Source organism: Cetorhinus maximus, chromosome 1 (genome assembly GCF_964194155.1).
Source record: "Cetorhinus maximus chromosome 1, sCetMax3.hap1.1, whole genome shotgun sequence".
NCBI classification, from domain to species: Eukaryota; Metazoa; Chordata; class Chondrichthyes; order Lamniformes; family Cetorhinidae; genus Cetorhinus; species Cetorhinus maximus.
Window position 1 is genome coordinate 64,960,777 of NC_135879.1, and position 16,769 is coordinate 64,977,545.

At 40.8% G+C, this 16,769-nt stretch overlaps 1 protein-coding gene across 1 annotated transcript in view; it reads left to right on the top strand.

Annotated features, from left to right (window-relative positions):
- fhdc1 (FH2 domain containing 1) overlaps positions 1–15,398 on the top strand; it is a 99,442-nt gene extending 84,044 nt beyond the window's left edge. The window contains exons 5-12 of the mRNA XM_078548221.1: positions 3,488–3,573; positions 3,813–3,913; positions 4,528–4,598; positions 4,702–4,809; positions 5,174–5,244; positions 7,874–7,991; positions 9,627–9,791; positions 10,820–15,398. Of these exons, the coding sequence (XP_078404347.1) occupies positions 3,488–3,573; positions 3,813–3,913; positions 4,528–4,598; positions 4,702–4,809; positions 5,174–5,244; positions 7,874–7,991; positions 9,627–9,791; positions 10,820–13,195 (3,096 nt within the window). The 3' untranslated portion in view covers positions 13,196–15,398. The remainder of the gene's footprint in view (positions 1–3,487; positions 3,574–3,812; positions 3,914–4,527; positions 4,599–4,701; positions 4,810–5,173; positions 5,245–7,873; positions 7,992–9,626; positions 9,792–10,819) is intronic.
- The last annotated feature ends 1,371 nt before the right edge of the window (positions 15,399–16,769 follow it).

Genomic DNA, 16,769 nt, shown 5'->3' on the forward strand with positions numbered 1-16,769 from the left:
GTGCCTCGAAATGCCGCCCAATAAAATCTGTCAGGTTTGCAAGTGGCCCCTCAGGGGTAGGGTGTGGTGGGAGGGGCAATGGGATGATTCCTTTGCTGTCAGGCACTCAGTGCCCAATTGAGGAACCCGAAATCAGGCAAGGGGTTGGCTGCTGAATGCCTCTTCCCCCCATTCCACAACTCCCATCCTGGCTTCACTTACGTGTGACCTGGGGTCTCTTTGCCATCCTGGGCTGGCAGCATTGATGATTACCCAGCAGTTCTTGGTGGATGGTACTTCCACTGTTGGGGAGCACAATCACAGGGAAGGCCTGACGGCAGCCAGTTAAGTGCTTGAAGGGCACTTTTTTTTATTCGTTCAGGGGATAGGGGCATCACTGGCTAGGCTAGGCCAGGCCAGCATTTATTACCCATCCCTCATTGACCTAGAGAACTGAGTGGCTTGCTAGGCCATTTCAGAAGGCAATTGAGAGTCAACTTCACTGCTGTGGGTCTGGAGTCACATGTAGGCCAGACCAGGTAAAGGACATCAGTGAACCAGATGGGTTTTTACAACAATCGACAGTGGTTTCATGGTCATCATTAGACTTTTCATTCCAGTTTTATTACTGAATTCAAATTTCACCATCTGCCAGGATTCGAACCCAGGTCCCCAGAGCATTACCCTGGTTCTCTGGATTACTAGTCCAGTGACAATACCACTACGCCACCGCCTCCCCCCATTCCATTGGGCCTCCTCCACTGAACTGACAGGGGTTCCCTTCCGGTTCTCCGACCAGTGTGCAAGACCCTCCATCAGCCCGACAAAATCCTGGCCTTGCTGTAAATGACTGACATCACTGAACAGTGAATAGGAATTCACCATCTCACAAGAACTTCTGTCTACAGCAATAATCACTTAGCGCAGGAATGCCAAGGGAATGAATTTTGGAGGACATTTCTGAGCAACTATCTCTTCAATTTCATCCACTAACATGAAAAGAAAACAACTGACCACAATGTGCTTATTGTTGGCAAATATGTCCACACAACAGCCACTGTCAGATGGAACCTTTCCTTTGGCAGGGAACTGGGCAAACCAATAAGCAGTGCTTTCCCATGTTTGAGAAATGACTATAAATTTGAACCCTTAGCTCATCCCATTGTACTGTTCGAACTGGATTCCCCCAGTTTGTAAACTGTTATGTGTTTTGCTCTCTTGTGCACATGCAAAGTAATAGAGCTTAGACTTTGATGAGGTAACAGAGGGGGTTGATAAAGATCATGTGGTTGATGTGGTGTACATGGATGTCCAAAAGGCATTTGATAAAATCCACATAACAGATTTGCAGCAAAGTTGGAGCCTATGGAATAAAAGGGAAAGTGATGAGTGACAGGAACCAGAAAGTAGCAATAAACTGTGGTTCTTCGGACTGGAGAAAGATATACAGTGGCTTCCCCAGTTGGTTCTAGGACTGCTGCTTTTCTTGATCCATATTAATGATTTAGTCTCGAGTGTACGGAGCACAATTTCAAAATTTGCAGATGATTCGAAACTCAGAAGTATTGTGTAATAGCGATAGACTTCAAGAGGACATAGACAGCCTGGCGGAATGGGTGGCCATTAAACAGATGAAATTTAATGCAGCGAAGTAGGAAGAACAAAGAGAGGCGATATCAAATAAGGAGACATGTTGCCAAAGCTTTTTGTCTTGCACTCATTAGGACAAGTGTAAGAGTGTCGAATTTCAAATGATCACAACAGTTTATACCACAGGAGAAAAAGGGTGCTTGAGACTTTGCAATGGAGAAAGCAGTGGGGAACTAGAGGCTCCCCTTGCTTCCAGGTAATTCAAAAAAAGTGCAAGGCTTGAACATATTTTTGTTTGAAGAGAATGGGTCCCTGCATATGAATGTATGTCGCTTCTAGCAAGCATAAATGAGCCACGTTACAAGCTCGACTGATTATCTTCCATTGGTTGTTAGTGTAGCTATTAATGTACTCAGGATTGTTCAGCAAGTGCTGCCCAATTGCAGAATCACATCTTAACAGTAGACGTTTTGTTCTGGGCTTTGCAAGAGCGAGCTGGTTAAGTACACTCTGTGCTCTGCCTATGACAAACAACCGGAGGTTGTTGTTTGATTCAATCAGCCAATTGTTGGGATATACAGCCTAATTACCTGGCATTATACCAGCACTGAAATTCATACACAACATTGCGCAATTGTGGGGTAGGCAGTACATCTTTTTGGACTGACAGCAGCATTCTGTTAGTGGAAATACCACTTGCATCCCCACTGCATAGTAGCAGCGTGAAATGACTTGCTTAACCTGTTGTTCAAATTTTTGAGATACTTTGTCATTCCAGGGACTTTGAGATAGTGGTGTAGGTACATAGGCTGTATGTCCTAATGATCGGCTGATTGAATCAAACAACATGTTCTTCTGGCTGTTTGTAATAGACAGTGTTATGATTGTTTGAAATTTTGCTTTGTTGCATTTGTCCTGATGACTGGAAGACAAAATGCTTCAGCAGCATATCTCTATCATCAGCAATATTCAAGTTTTGTACTACCAAGCGACTAATAAAGTAAAGGTTACTATTCTAAAGGGGTTTCAGAAACAGATAGACGAGGGCTATATGTGCACAAATCGTTGAAGGCGGGTGCAGGTTGGGAAAGTGGCTAAAAAAGCATATGGGAATCTGGGCTTTGTAAATAGAGGCATATGATACAAAATCAAGGAAGTTATAATGAATCTTTATAAAACACTGGTTCAGCCACAACTGGAGTATTGTGTTCAGTTCTGGGCACTACACCTTAGAAAGGATCTGAAGGCTTTTGAGGGGATACAGGAAAGATTTACGAGAATGGTTCTAGGTATGAGGGACTTCAGTTATGTGGATGGCCTGGAGAAGCTAGGGTTGGCCTTCTTAAAGAAGAGAAGGTTCAGAGGAGATTTGATAGGGATGATCAAAATCATGAGGGGGTCTAGACAGAATAGTTAGGGGGAAACTGGCGGAAGGGTCAAGAACAAGAAGATGCAGATTTAAGGTGAATGGCAAAAGAACCAATGGCAACATGAGGACAAATATTTTTACACAGCAAGTGTTTAGGATCTGGAATGCACTGCCTGAGAATGTGGTGGAGGCAATTTCAATCACCACTTTCAAAATGGAATTATGTAAACACCTGAAGGAAAGAAATTTGCAGGGACACAGGGAAAGGGATGTGCAGTGGGACTACATGAGTTTCTCTTGTAGAGAGCTGGCACAGACATGATGGGCCAGATGGCCTTCTGTGCTGTAGCAATTCTACGATTTTGTAATTCTCTTGCTGTGGTATCTCTCTTTACTGTGTATGGCACTCAAAACAGGGTATATCCTAAAATGGGTCCATAATTGGCAGAGGAACACATACAACAATTAGAATTTTTTTACCCATTGTAATTTTTTAAAACAAGAAGTGACAATAGGTTGTATTAATCGAATAATTTATCTATCTTACAGGCAAGGAAGTTACAAGCCTTCAAAGATGATGTAAACAAGCTATCACTTGCAGATTCATTCATGGTCCTGCTGCTACGAGTGCCAAGGTAAGATAGCACTTGCCTGCTCTGGGGCAGGCAGCACCGCAAGTTGCTCTGTACACGCCCTGTGCAGTGTTCTTCAATGATAACAATGAGGAATGCCACATGGGCCGTACAAGAAGTGGCTCGCTATGCAGTCTGCCAACCACCATCCCCACCACCTCCCTGCCCCCCACTGTTCTCCATTTAATAAATTGAATATAAAAATGTGTGATAGATCACATAATAATTTTGCTGCCTTGCAGCTACGTCCTGCGAATGGAAGCTATGGTTCTTAAAGAAGAGTTTTCTCCTGCCTGCTTTACTCTGTACAAAGAAATGAGAGCAATACGAATGGCTACAAAAGGTAATTACACTGATAAATTGCAAAAGTACAACTCTGAGGTACTCTTTTGGGAAGAATTAGTATATGTTTTAAAGTCCCACTCTAAGGTTCTGTAACACAGTACATTTGTTCTGATGCATGGTAGAAACCTGGCTCCAAAACCAGACTTGGCACACAAACACAATCAAGTCTTCTGGTCATGGACAACAGTGCTGGTGTGGGTCTCACTTCTGACTGTGATCCATCAGTCCCTGCTGGAACTGTGTGTGTGTGAACATCTGGTGAGGACATGTTGGGCTCAGCTGTGATGATCACATTCATTGTTTGTACTGCCAACAATCTTGGTTTAGACTCGCACATGAATGAAGTAGGCTGAGGTGAAGTACCTACTTCCCAAGGAACCCAACCCCAAAGAGTTGGCAATGTTTTCAGAAGTGGAGGGTGAAAACTAGAGGATAAAAATGTTTGAAAGTTGGAATTCCTATCTGAGTGGGTATCTGCCTATAACTGTTGAATAAGAAACAATAAATGTTTCATTTACAAAGTTCTAAATGTTCTGGTGACTGTTTCACAATACATTTCATGGTGCCTTTTGGTGTGTAACTGAACTTTGTACACTTATTAACATTTTTCAGAATTGATGACTTGTGAGGAACTTCATGCAATTCTGCATTTGGTTCTACAGGCCGGCAATATCATGAATGCTGTAAGTGATTTATAATGGTCTTTTTTTTGTTGTTGTTTTTAATACCATAAAACTTCTACATATGATTCTTGTCTATTGATGGCCTCTTCCCATTTCTCTTCAGGGAGGTCACGCAGGGAATGCTGTGGGTTTCAAACTGTCTTCATTGCTGAAGCTAGCGGATACAAAGGCAAACAAGCCAGGAATGAATTTGCTGCACTTTGTCGTTCTGGTTTGTATTCGAACATTACTTATAGTCATAAATGCTTGCAACTATCATCAAGTAGTTCACTTTTAATGGCTGGGTCATTGGATTCCTATTTTCCTGGGAATCGGTTCAGACAGCAACTTCCCATCATAAATTATGGGAATTACTGAAAATTCTTGGCTACAAAATGGTTAACCTTCTAATAAGATGCACCATTAACTCCAGAAAACTTAATTCACTTTTCACTCGGCACATCAGAATGAAGCTCTGACGCACAACCTGGATCATTGACTACTGTAAAGGAAGATGAAATGTTATTTAAATTGTCATTTATTCTTCTTCATAGAAAAGAGAACAAGCCAGTAACAATGATCTTTTTGTCAACCAGGAAGCACAAAAAAAGGATGCAACTCTTTCGGCTTTTCCTGAAAAGTTGAAGCATGTCCAAGAGGCAGCCAGGTAACATAATTAAGTCCTATTTCTCTCCCTACTCCTTCCCCTGCCACAAGCATACACAAATCAGAGGTTGGAAAACAAATGTCAAGGCAATACTAATGAAGCACATAGTTATCAAATTATAAATGTATCCCAAAAATTATTCACGATAAATATTTAAAAAACAAACTTGGGAAGCCACACCTAAAAATCTTTAGATCATGCACACTTTGTAGATATTCTGTAATCAAAGCCCATCCGCAGCTGGGATTAATGAAACGGTTGTGTTTGTTATTATTCCTTTTGTTTCCATCACGTACCTGTAGTCTACTATGCAAACATTAGCAATGCTTAGCTTTGTTATTACCTGAATTTTCATGCTGGATAAAGCTGACAGTGCAGTGTTGGATTATGAAAAATACACTGCACTTATGGGTCTGAGCAGTCTAGGTACACGATAACCTCTTAAGAACAATGGGTGAATGCACTAAATGACATATTGCCATGGATTAAATAACTTTCACCTACAGTTGCTGAATTGTTAGTTGATCTCAGAACAAGAGAGAATAACAAATCGGGTTAGGCAGATATTTCTATTTTCAAATGCTGACAGGGTTGCTATGTATTTCCAGAATTTCCAATTTTATTGTAAGTTTTCAGCATTTGCCATTTTTGCCCTCTTTATCTTGATTAGAGTTTTTCCACTGTTGTAGAACCTTACCTTAGAATGAATCATCATATTCACAGGTGGAGTACAGACAAATAAGGAGGGAGTAAATAGAACATTTTCATGTGATAACATTTTTGCACACAATGTTGTTTCTTTCAAGTGGATAATTGGGGATTAAAATTAGATGAATTGCAAAAAGGTGTTGATGTTCCTAACAGTAAGCTTAGTAGGACAGGCGGGACTGGCTGTGCATGCACTGATCAGAGTGAAGGATGCACTGATATTCACCCTTAATTGCACACAGTGTGCCCTTGGTGTATGATGGGGCTGAACAGGGATATGTCAAGGCACTTCCACTAAGGAAGGGAAATCAGTTTTCAACACTGCTGTTCAGTCTTGAAGCGTGGTGCAGACACCTAGGATCACTGGAAATACAATAACGTTGTAGGATATCCAACGTTTTCAACTTTCCTGAGTTTCCCATAGCTTGTATAGCTTCAAGGATCCCCACAATCGTTTTACTTGCCCTACTGTTCCATTATCCTTTGAAACTCAAATGAGTCTCGCCATTGATAGGACAAATTCCCTGCTGATACCCAGCGGCTCGAGTGACCACTAAATCCATGGGAAGTCCCCAAAGAGCTTCCCTTTTCACTGGTTCTAGCACATTTTCAACGCATGTCAGCATCAAACTGTAAAACAAAAGCTCTATTGCTTCCGACACCATTGATCTCCTTTGTTCCCGATAGGAAAGAGACAGGGGAAAATAAGTTCAAAAGTAAGGGAGGCAAGAAAAAAAAATTTGGTGCCATAATTTTTTAAGTTCCTGTTTTCAATATGTAGGAATTAAATATTTGGAGCTAAAAGCAAAGATGGAAATTTGCAAAATAAAAGTAATTTGGGTAAATGGAAATAAAAATCTGAAATATTCAGCAGGTCGATCAGCATTTGGTGAAATTTTACCCTGAAAAATCAATAACCGATCTTCACACATTACAGTTACTGACTTTCTGGGAAAAATTTTCCCCCTGTTGGGGGGGAGTGTGGGTGCGAGCGGGCATACCTCTGATCGGCGCCTCCAGTTGGGGGCGCGCCACCATTTTACATGGGCGGGCCAATTAAGGCCTTCCCAGCGTGACGTCCGCCAGGAAGCACTATGCACTCCCTGTGCGGGCGGGGGGGATTCCCTCAGCTGGGAGTGGGCTCTTTCGCGCATGTGCATGCGCGTGAAAGAGCGCACAGATCTCCCTGAGGCTAAGTGCTGCATCAGGGAGATCGGCTCGGAATTAAAACTTTTAATAGAAATGATAAAAAATTTTGCCTGACATGTCCTCTCATGTGACACTGTCACTTGGGTTGGGACATGTCCATAACTTTTATTGAAAGATTTGATAAAAATTTAAATACCCTCATGAAACCTCATCCTGCCCATGGATGGGGTTTCATGCTTTTTCCGAAACCCACCAGGGCTCCCGGCCTGCTCGCCAACCTTAAGGTTGGATGGGCAGGTTCATTAATTACCTTAATTTGTTTTTCAATGTTCTCAATAGGCCATTGACAGGTCGGCGCCGACTTGAAAATGGAAATGACGAGGGGTGACATTGGCAGTTCCTCTCGCGTCATTTTACGCGTCGGCGAGCGGGCCCCGCCCCCCTCGCTGACCAGAAGATCCTGCCCTCTGTGTATTTCTAGAATTCTGTGTTTCTACTATAGATATCCATCACTTGTATATTTTTTATTTAACTTGAATAAGTGCTCTTTTTCATAACTAGCTTCTTAACAGCGCTGGTAAATAATACTATAGCTACTCAAACAAGCCTGCTTTCTTTTTTATAATACTGCACCATGTATAATTTATTTGTTGTCTTTTCAGATGCAATTTTACTTTAGGAGGGTTCGCCCAAAACTAGCCAAAAGAGCATGCCTGTCTATTTTTTTTAATGTGAAATTCTGACATGTTGTTAATAGGTATTTTCCTTTCAGGTTGTCGGTAGACAGCATTGATGGCGATCTACAGTCGCTTGTCAGCAGAACAAGATGGCTGCAAGGAAACTTAAAGCAAGACTCTGAACTCCTGCACCAAATGGAGGATTTCACTCAGGTGAGTTAGTGTCAAAAGGCCCTATACTTGCATGTCCACATGACAGCTTTGTAGAATAGAGAAGGTTAAAATATTAACATTAGGCGCGGAATATATCGGATGACTACATTCAATTTGGAAATAGCATGGAACATTGACCTGTTGCAGTAGATAGCCCGAGCCAGAAAGATTAGCGAGCATAGCTCTGTCTGTTGGTCTATTGCTAATCTTAATCTCTGCACATTGTGCATATCTCACATGTCTAAAGTTCCTTGTGGGCTTTGTTTGAATATATAGAGAAACTTAAAGTTTAGTTGTTGAATATAAAATTTACCCCGCAAGTCAGGCGATCAGTTAACATACAATTGCTGTGTACATTACTGATTTGTGGCAGTCTTCCCTTGTGTATAAAAAAAATCCATATTCAATATTTAAACAAAGAGTATTCTGTTTCCACCATAATTATAGTATTAAATATCTGTTTTGAATTTTTTTAATGATGTGCTCAATTTTAATGGACTATTATAAGAGCAGAGTGTTTAATCCAATCTGTTATTATTGTGCCCCAAACGATCTGGTTGCCATTCTAAAAATAAGGCTTTATTAATAATTAGAAACAACACCATAAAAACATATTTTATTAAATTAACAATAGAGTGAGATTAAAATTCTAGTTCTATTGCAAGGAGCGTAAGGATGGAATAATAATACCTAGTATCCCTGTCAAATACAGAAATTAATTCTGAGCATGCGACCTAAAGTTGGAAACATAATTTTTGAGATTTAAACTCATTTAAAGGATTGAATTCTGAACCCCCTAGCAGCAGGGAGATGTTTATTTACAGCATGTATGTCCAAGGAAAAAGCACTTATGAAACACAAAAATAATGAAATTTGGAAGGTATAGAATTGCAGCGGCTAAGGAGTTATAAGCTAATAGTGCTAGTCTCTATACTTTAAAATATTCTGTATATGAGAATACTAAGGATGGCCAATTTACAAAACAAACTGGGTACTCCCAGACACTTATATACATGAAGGAACAAGTCGGTTCCCACTAGGTATAATACACTACATATTACACTGCATCATTTTCTATCACGCCAAAGCAAACAGAAAGAAATTTTGACAGATGGAGTTCAATGTTTAGTCTTATGATTAAACTTATTAATTATCCTGCATGCCAGGGATTGGATATCTTTTAGTGTCATCTGCTCTTTAAATATTAATTACTATATTTTTGAAGAAGATTTGTTTCTATAGATGTTTTGAGAAGGTGTTGCAGCCCAGAAAATCAGATCTCAGGACCTGTTTATTGGGTTTCTGTATTCTTTCATAGGATGTGAACGTCACTGGCTAGGCTAGCATTTATTGCTTATCCCTAATTGCTCTTGAGAAGGTGGTGGTGAGCTGCCTTCTTGAACCGCTGAGGTCCATGTGGTGTAGGTACACACACACACTGCTGTTAGGAAAGGAGTTCCAGGATTTTGACCCAGTGACTGTGAAGGAACGGCGATATATTTCCAAGTCAGGATGGTGTATTTTGGAGAGGAACTTGCAGGTGTTGGTGTTGTAAATGACTGTTGATTTTCTTGAAAAATGGAGGCCTGACTTCCATCCGCTATTAGCTAAAGTACTGCATATGTTTCACTATAGCAAGCCTTAAGAGAAGTGGACAAATTAGAGAAAGAGCGAACAGAATTGCAAAGGGAGGTCAACGCTCTCATCGACTTCTTCTGCGAAGACAAAGAAACAATGAAATTAGAAGAATGTTTTAAGATATTTCGAGATTTTTGTGACAGATTCAAAAAAGCCGTCAAGGTAAGCCAGTTCACAACCTACTGTGATCTGAAACAGCTGAAGTTGCCTTGTGAATCTCAATATGTGAAGTGAATCCATTCCGGGGATTTCTGATAGCCTCACTGTTGATGCTCAGCATCGATAATCAAGTTTACTGGATGACTGAAATAAATTCTCCTAATTGTTCAAGCTGAAATTTTAAGGAAGTCTTGAAATAAGGTGACAGCTGAAGTTATTGTAAATGCAGCTTTGCATAGCACCAGACAATCAGGATAGCAGCCCAATTTTACAAAATAGAAGTTGAATATGACAGTTCAGTGGATGAATGCACTGGTCAGTGTGGTACTGAATCATGTGGAATGAGAAAACCCTCAGATCTAGTCATCAGTCTCTGTTGAGTTGTTTGTTCCTCAGCCAGGGCAGCAGTAGGGGTCACATATTGGCCTCATTGCCCTGAGCTCTGGAGGAGAGAAATTAACTGAAGTTCCCAGTCCTGATTGCTAACCAATGACCCAACTGGAATCTTTGTGTATGGATGTCTGAAGAAGATAGAATTTGGTTCAGTAGTCATAATCCCCTATGGTTAAACTGTCTTTAAACGCTCACACTTGAATGGTTATTTTGGACAATGACCAAAGAGCTATTGCAATCTGTAGAATGATACCCCAGGAAAATCAACATCTTTGCAAGAAGAGGAGAGGAATTTATACTGAACAAATTAGTGTAAGAAGAAAATGATCCCATCATGAATTTTGTAGTTTTCAAACAAATTTTCTCTCACAGAATAGAAGGTGCAAGTCTTTCTCACCTTAAGCCTGTAAATTATATTTCTGTAAAATATGATTGTTCAAAACATTATTACAAAATATTTATCAAACCAGACAGGGTTTCTGTTCTATCTATCAGTGCAAACATGGTACAATAAGCATCAATGTTAATTATAATTTTTGTGACTTCTTTAAGTTATTTTGAACTTTACAAGAGAAATTGTCGTTGAACTAAAATGGTAGATATTAGGCTGCTGAAAAGTTTATCTCTGTATCCCATAGGAGAACAGAGACAGAGAAATCCAGGAACTCCGTCAACAGCAGAGGTTAAAGGAACTGGAAGAGAAACGACATTTGTGGGCTGCTGGTGAGCGAGCTGTATTTGGAAGGAGTAGCAGTGAAAATGATGTGGAACTGCTCATTAAGGATGGACTACATGATCTTTTGGCCTTCACACAGCAGAGATCACAAAGCCCAGGGGGTGTAAAAAGAAGAAGCAGACGCGTACGTTCATCCGGAGGCTCAGTTATGGACAGCCATTTGCTGTCCTTTTTGCAGACTGCTAGAACAGACGAACAGGCAAAATCAAACAGTATCCCTCGATCAATTGCACGTTGCTCTAGACAGAGGGTAGCCTGGCAAGAGATGTCAGAAACTCGAGAAGGAAGTTTAGATAATGCATACTTTGACTCAGACCGGGGCTCTCCTGACACACCTGTAAAAGACAGCCTTCAGCGCAGAGCTTCGGATGTGCCTTACATTACTGGGAACACCGAGACTATTTATACAACAAGCTTCAGTAACACAAAGATTAACAATGGAATGGGTCAGAGTGGACATGACACCTACAATAACAATGAAAATATAAAACAGAATAGGAATCACAGAAAGAACACAGAGACTGCAAATTTAAACCAGATGACTGCAGCCAAAGAACAACTTGAGCATCTTGAGGGTTTACAAATTTTTAGTTATTCCAATTCAAAAGTAACTGACTCTAGCCAAATGACAACCTGTGATGAAGTTACATTAACAGACCTAGAGTACGTCGAAGACTTGAGTTTGCAAACTCCTAATATAGATGTGAGCTTGCAGACTCCTGATACAGATGTGAGCTTGCAGACCCTTAATACAGATGTGAGCTTGCAAACTCCAGATACAGATGTGAGCTTGCAGACCCTTAATACAGATGTGAGTTTGCAAACTCCAGATACAGATGTGAGCTTGCAGACTCCTGATGCAGATGTGAATTTTCAGACTTCTACTGTCTATGACTCAAGCATACTGCCTTCCAGTCTGGACTGGAAAAGACTTAGTTGCTCTAACTGTGAGTCTCACTGTGTTTCAAGTTCTCACTCATCACCACAAAAGGAAAAAATTAAAGATAGGGCTGAAATGTCCGAACTGAGCTCAGATGCCATAAAATCACCAGCTAGCCTTGTTTCAAATAAGGAGTGTGGAACAATGTTTTTTGTGCTCGGATATAAAGATGATGCGGATTGTTCTGGATTCTCTGAGAAATGTGAAATAAAAGCTCTGTACCAGGAAATCAAAGAAGAATCATGTCAAGCGTGTGAAAACCAAGATGATAATATCAGAGATCAGACAGTAGCATCCAAAGATTTGGAGCATATGACGTATGACCATCTTTCCATTCCTGTCACTAAAGAAATAACGATACAAAACATTTCAGCTCTTGAGGCAGTCTCTCTGAAATTGGATTTACCAAAGGAAAGAAAGCAGGTTTCCAATTTAAAGCAGCCTTGTACTGTTAGAGAGAAAGGCAAGGCCAGTACAAAAACAACAGTGCATTGTTTCGGTAGTGCAATCCATCCCAAATCTCCAAGAGCAGCAAACTCATCTAATAATGAGGAAATAAAAAGGATTATGCCGATATCAAAGTCAACTAGAAGATCAAATAGTATTAAAAGATCAGAAACAAAAATATTAAGCAGTGATGAACTAAAACAGTCTCAAAAGGCCTCAGGGTCAAATAGATGGGACAGCTGCTCAAAGACTCCCCGTAGGTCAAGCTATCCAGTTGCAGATCAAAAGCCAACAAAAGGGTCCACTGCTTTGGGTAGCTCATCAAACAGTCTGCCAAAACGTAAAGATTCCTTTAGAAAACCTAGTGCTAAACCAGTCCAAAATATCTCCAGGCCAAAACCTGAAGAAAGCACTAAAATCTGTCGCTCAGCTACAAATGGTTTCCCTAAGTCTAGAACAGACGCTGGCAGCGCAACAGAACCCATGGGAAGAAATGGCATAGCCATGCCAAATCCAACTCCTAGCTTTGCCAGAAATACTGTGGCGTCTTCCTCTCGACGCCAGAGGGCAGACTCCAAACGGACCCCAGATAAGCCCCAACAAACGTCCAAGCCAACAAAGCTTACCAGAGCTTCTTCACAAAAGCAAACTTCGGCAAAGTGCACTGGGACAAGTCACACAAAGAGCAGTGAAACCACTAACGTGAAAAGGGCAAGCAGCCAAAAACCCTTGAGTAAGCCTCAAGAGACAAGTAAAACACCAACTTGTAAAACACAATTCACTTGCACAGGAAACAGCACTTTGGTAAAATCTTCAGAAAAGAAGCCTGCTCCAGCAGCAGACTCCAGTAGAATCATGAAAACCCCAGAAAGGATACTGAAGTGGAAGTGAAGTCCTCTTATCATGTGTAGATTAGGGCAGTCGCAAGTTAAAGGTGATGACTGAATCATTTTGAAAGGGAGGTTCTCTTCTCATGACCCTGCAGCTCAACTTTCCATTGGTGCATAATGCTGTTCTACATCAAGTCAACCTGATTGTGCTTGCCTGCTTGAGTTTAAGACTCCCAGCCAGAGGACCAGAAATTGACTCCCACTGTCAACTGATGCTCAAGCTTCATTGTTCTTCAGCCGGTTGATGTCGGCAGACTTCTAGAACTGTTCCCTGTGGCACTGGGAGGGAGAAGGTGGTGAAATTGCCAGAACCAGCTCTGCCTTTTAGAAGTGCACCTCCTGCCATCCAGTGAATCGGCGCACACAGAAATGTGTTGGCAGATCTCATTTCTCGTGACAGCGGGAAGCAGGAGTTGAAGACCTAATGGGGGAAATAATAATTATAGAAATTAAATTCACATTCAACTGATGCCGAACCAGAACCTAGCAGCATCTTGATTAGTAGCAAGGTGATTGCTAATTCCTCAGGAAGAATTACTGGTGCACAGTATTTTGCAGGATTGAGTAAGAATGCTGCTTGTCTGTAATGGATCTTGATGCATTACATAAAAATCTCGCAAAGCTAAGTTAGCTTTATTGCTCTTTGTATTTAGTCAATGTTTCTCTTTAAAGTATGCGTCATTGTTGAATCTTTAAATCTCTAGAAGGTTCATATTTATCATTATGGTGGGCTGCTACTTTCTTTTTAAGGGCAGAGGGTATTGGTGCTAAGGATTAGAAATGAATAGATACCAGTGAATGAACTAGTGGACCGAAGTTTCCACTTGATTACCTAGCTGCAGCACCATAATTTATTTTTTGTATCGTGTATATGTATAATGTGTATATTACAAAGTGCATAGCATAATCAGTACAGTAAATACAATAACTGGTTAATTAAACTCCATGGATGAGATAACCACTGATATTCGGTCACTTTCACTAAGTAGCCACTGATTGTAGGGTTGTTCAGAAATTGGAGCTTGAGATTTAGGTAGACCATTGTATGTGGCTCTGTTCTGTTTTCTGACACCTTCTATGTCTGTAAAAGGAAATTCTTTTCTCACAATAATAGAAAAGAGGCCCTATGTTGCAGGAGTACCCTGAGTGTAAAACACAGAACTTTGTGAAATCCTTACTCTCAACAACGATGATAATCCTTTCGATATCAGATGTTAGCTGGTGACTTTCGAGCACAAATGCTGCTGTGAAAGAACACCACCTTTTATATTTAATAGTGACCTTATAATTAGCAGCATGCTAATCTGTATATATATATGTGTTGCACTGCCTGTGTAGTGGTTTTCTTCCTAATTTGATTAAATATAAAAGCTGTATACAACTGCTTTGTCAGGTCCATGCCTGTCTGTAGAAACAGTGTGTCAGTCAATTTCTCATCCTATTATTATTCTGTAGTATTTTTTATGGGGATATATTATACCCTGACCTCTCTCCAGAGGGTACTTTATTCTAAAAGAAGTATATATTTTTGTTAGAGCTGAGCTCATTACATCTCCTAACCGACCCACAGACCCTCTGTGAAATGAACCAGACTGAATGTGGGTTGGACTGAGAGGCTGCAGGCTGCTGAATCCACCCACACTGTGCTTGAGATTAGTGGCATTTTTATTTTTTTTTACTGGCAGGCTAAGGAATTCCAATTTTTTTTCTCTCCTTTAATTGAATGCCTTTAATTGAAACATTATTGAACACTATTTTACATCCACAATAGAGATAGAGTTTAATGTAAATATGACAAAACTGATATTCAGTCTGAAAAGCTCACACAGGTCAGCTTGCAAGTCACAGCATTTTTTTTTCTTCATATCTGACATGCTTTTGCTTCTCGGCCAAGAAGTTGCAAACTGTTAGCTTCATTCATCTTCTCCAGCCCTTATCAATTCCACTCTCCTGTGTCACTGTGTAACAAAGGCCAGTATATCTGTGGTAGCTGCTTTATTTTATCTTTATCAATAGCTGCCTTCACCATGCTTTTAAAAACTTAATGGTTCAATGGCCATTTCAGATTGTAAGATTACCTTAAGGTTGTGAACAAAAGTGATGTATCTTTGTAAATTGAAATGAAGTGTTGTATACAGTAACATTTGCACGTTCCACATAACCTCTGCTCAGTCAAGTATTAAAAGTCAGTTCTGTCTAATAAATCAGTGACTGTGTTGTCTTTTTAGTAACGTTTATGGGTGCCCACTGCTACATTAGCACAAGACAGACCATAGAGATAAAATGGCAACGATTGCAGGGGTAAAATTGGACATCAGCGAGGCGCAAAACCGAGATCACATCAGTTGCCTGTTATACACCTGTTCAATATTCAGCTCCACTGAATTTAATAAGACTGAATATGAGGCAACCAATGTGATAGCGACTGTTTTGTGCCCCCGCCAACGGTTAATTTTACATCCTCTGTGTCAGGAATGGACAGTCGTGATGTTGGATGGGAATAGGGCAGAAACACTCAGTATTAATGGGACATGGGGGCAAAGGGGATAAAATGGAGATGATTGGTATGTGGCACCTGTCTGTATTAATGGGGATAGGGCAGACATTGGAGGATGTCAGAGTTATTGAGATCTTGGAGTAACAAGGTCTGAGATGGGAGGGTGGGGGTGACCCTGGTGCTTTTGGAGGCCCCAGTGCAATGGAATGCCTGGGGTACATACGAACATACATGTAAAATAGGAACAGAAGTAAGCCATTTGGTCCCTCAAGCCTGCTCCGCCATTCAATAAGATCATGGCTGATCTGTTTCGAATTCCACAGTGCCATCTATCCCCAATAACCTTTGATTCCCTTGCCTAACACAAATCTATCTACCTCCATCTTAAAAATTTTCAATGACCTCGCCTCCACCACCTGAGGCAGGGAATTCCAAAGTTGTACTGAGAGAAAAAAATTCTCCTCATCTCTGTCCTACAAGAGTAACCCCTACTTTTAAAACAGTGTCCCCCTAGTTCTAGATTCATCCACAAGAGGAAACATCTTTTCCACGTCCAGGATCTTATATACTTCAATCAAGTTACCCCTCGCTCTTCTAAACTCCAGTGGCAACAAGCCCAATCTGTTCAACGTTTCCTCATAAGACAACCTGCTCATTCCAAATATCAATCTAATAAACCTCTGAACCACCCCAACGCATTTACATTCTTCCTTAAATAAGGAGACCAAAACTGCACACAGTATTAGAGATGTGGTCTCACCAATGCCCTGTATAACTGAAGCATAACATCCTTATTTTTATGTTCAATTCCTCTTCTAGTGAAAGATAGCATTCCATTAGCCTTGTTCATTACTTAGTGTACTGAAGCCTTGTGCTCCAGAACTTGCTGCGCCCTTGGCCAAGCTGTTCTGGTACAGCTACAACACCGGCATCTACCAGGCTATGTCGAAAATTGCTCAGGTATGCCCTGTACACAAAAAAGCAGGACAAATCCAACCTGACCAAATAATGCTTCATCAGTGCGCTCTCGATCATCAGTAATGTGATGGAATGGGTCATCAACCGTACCATCAAGCAA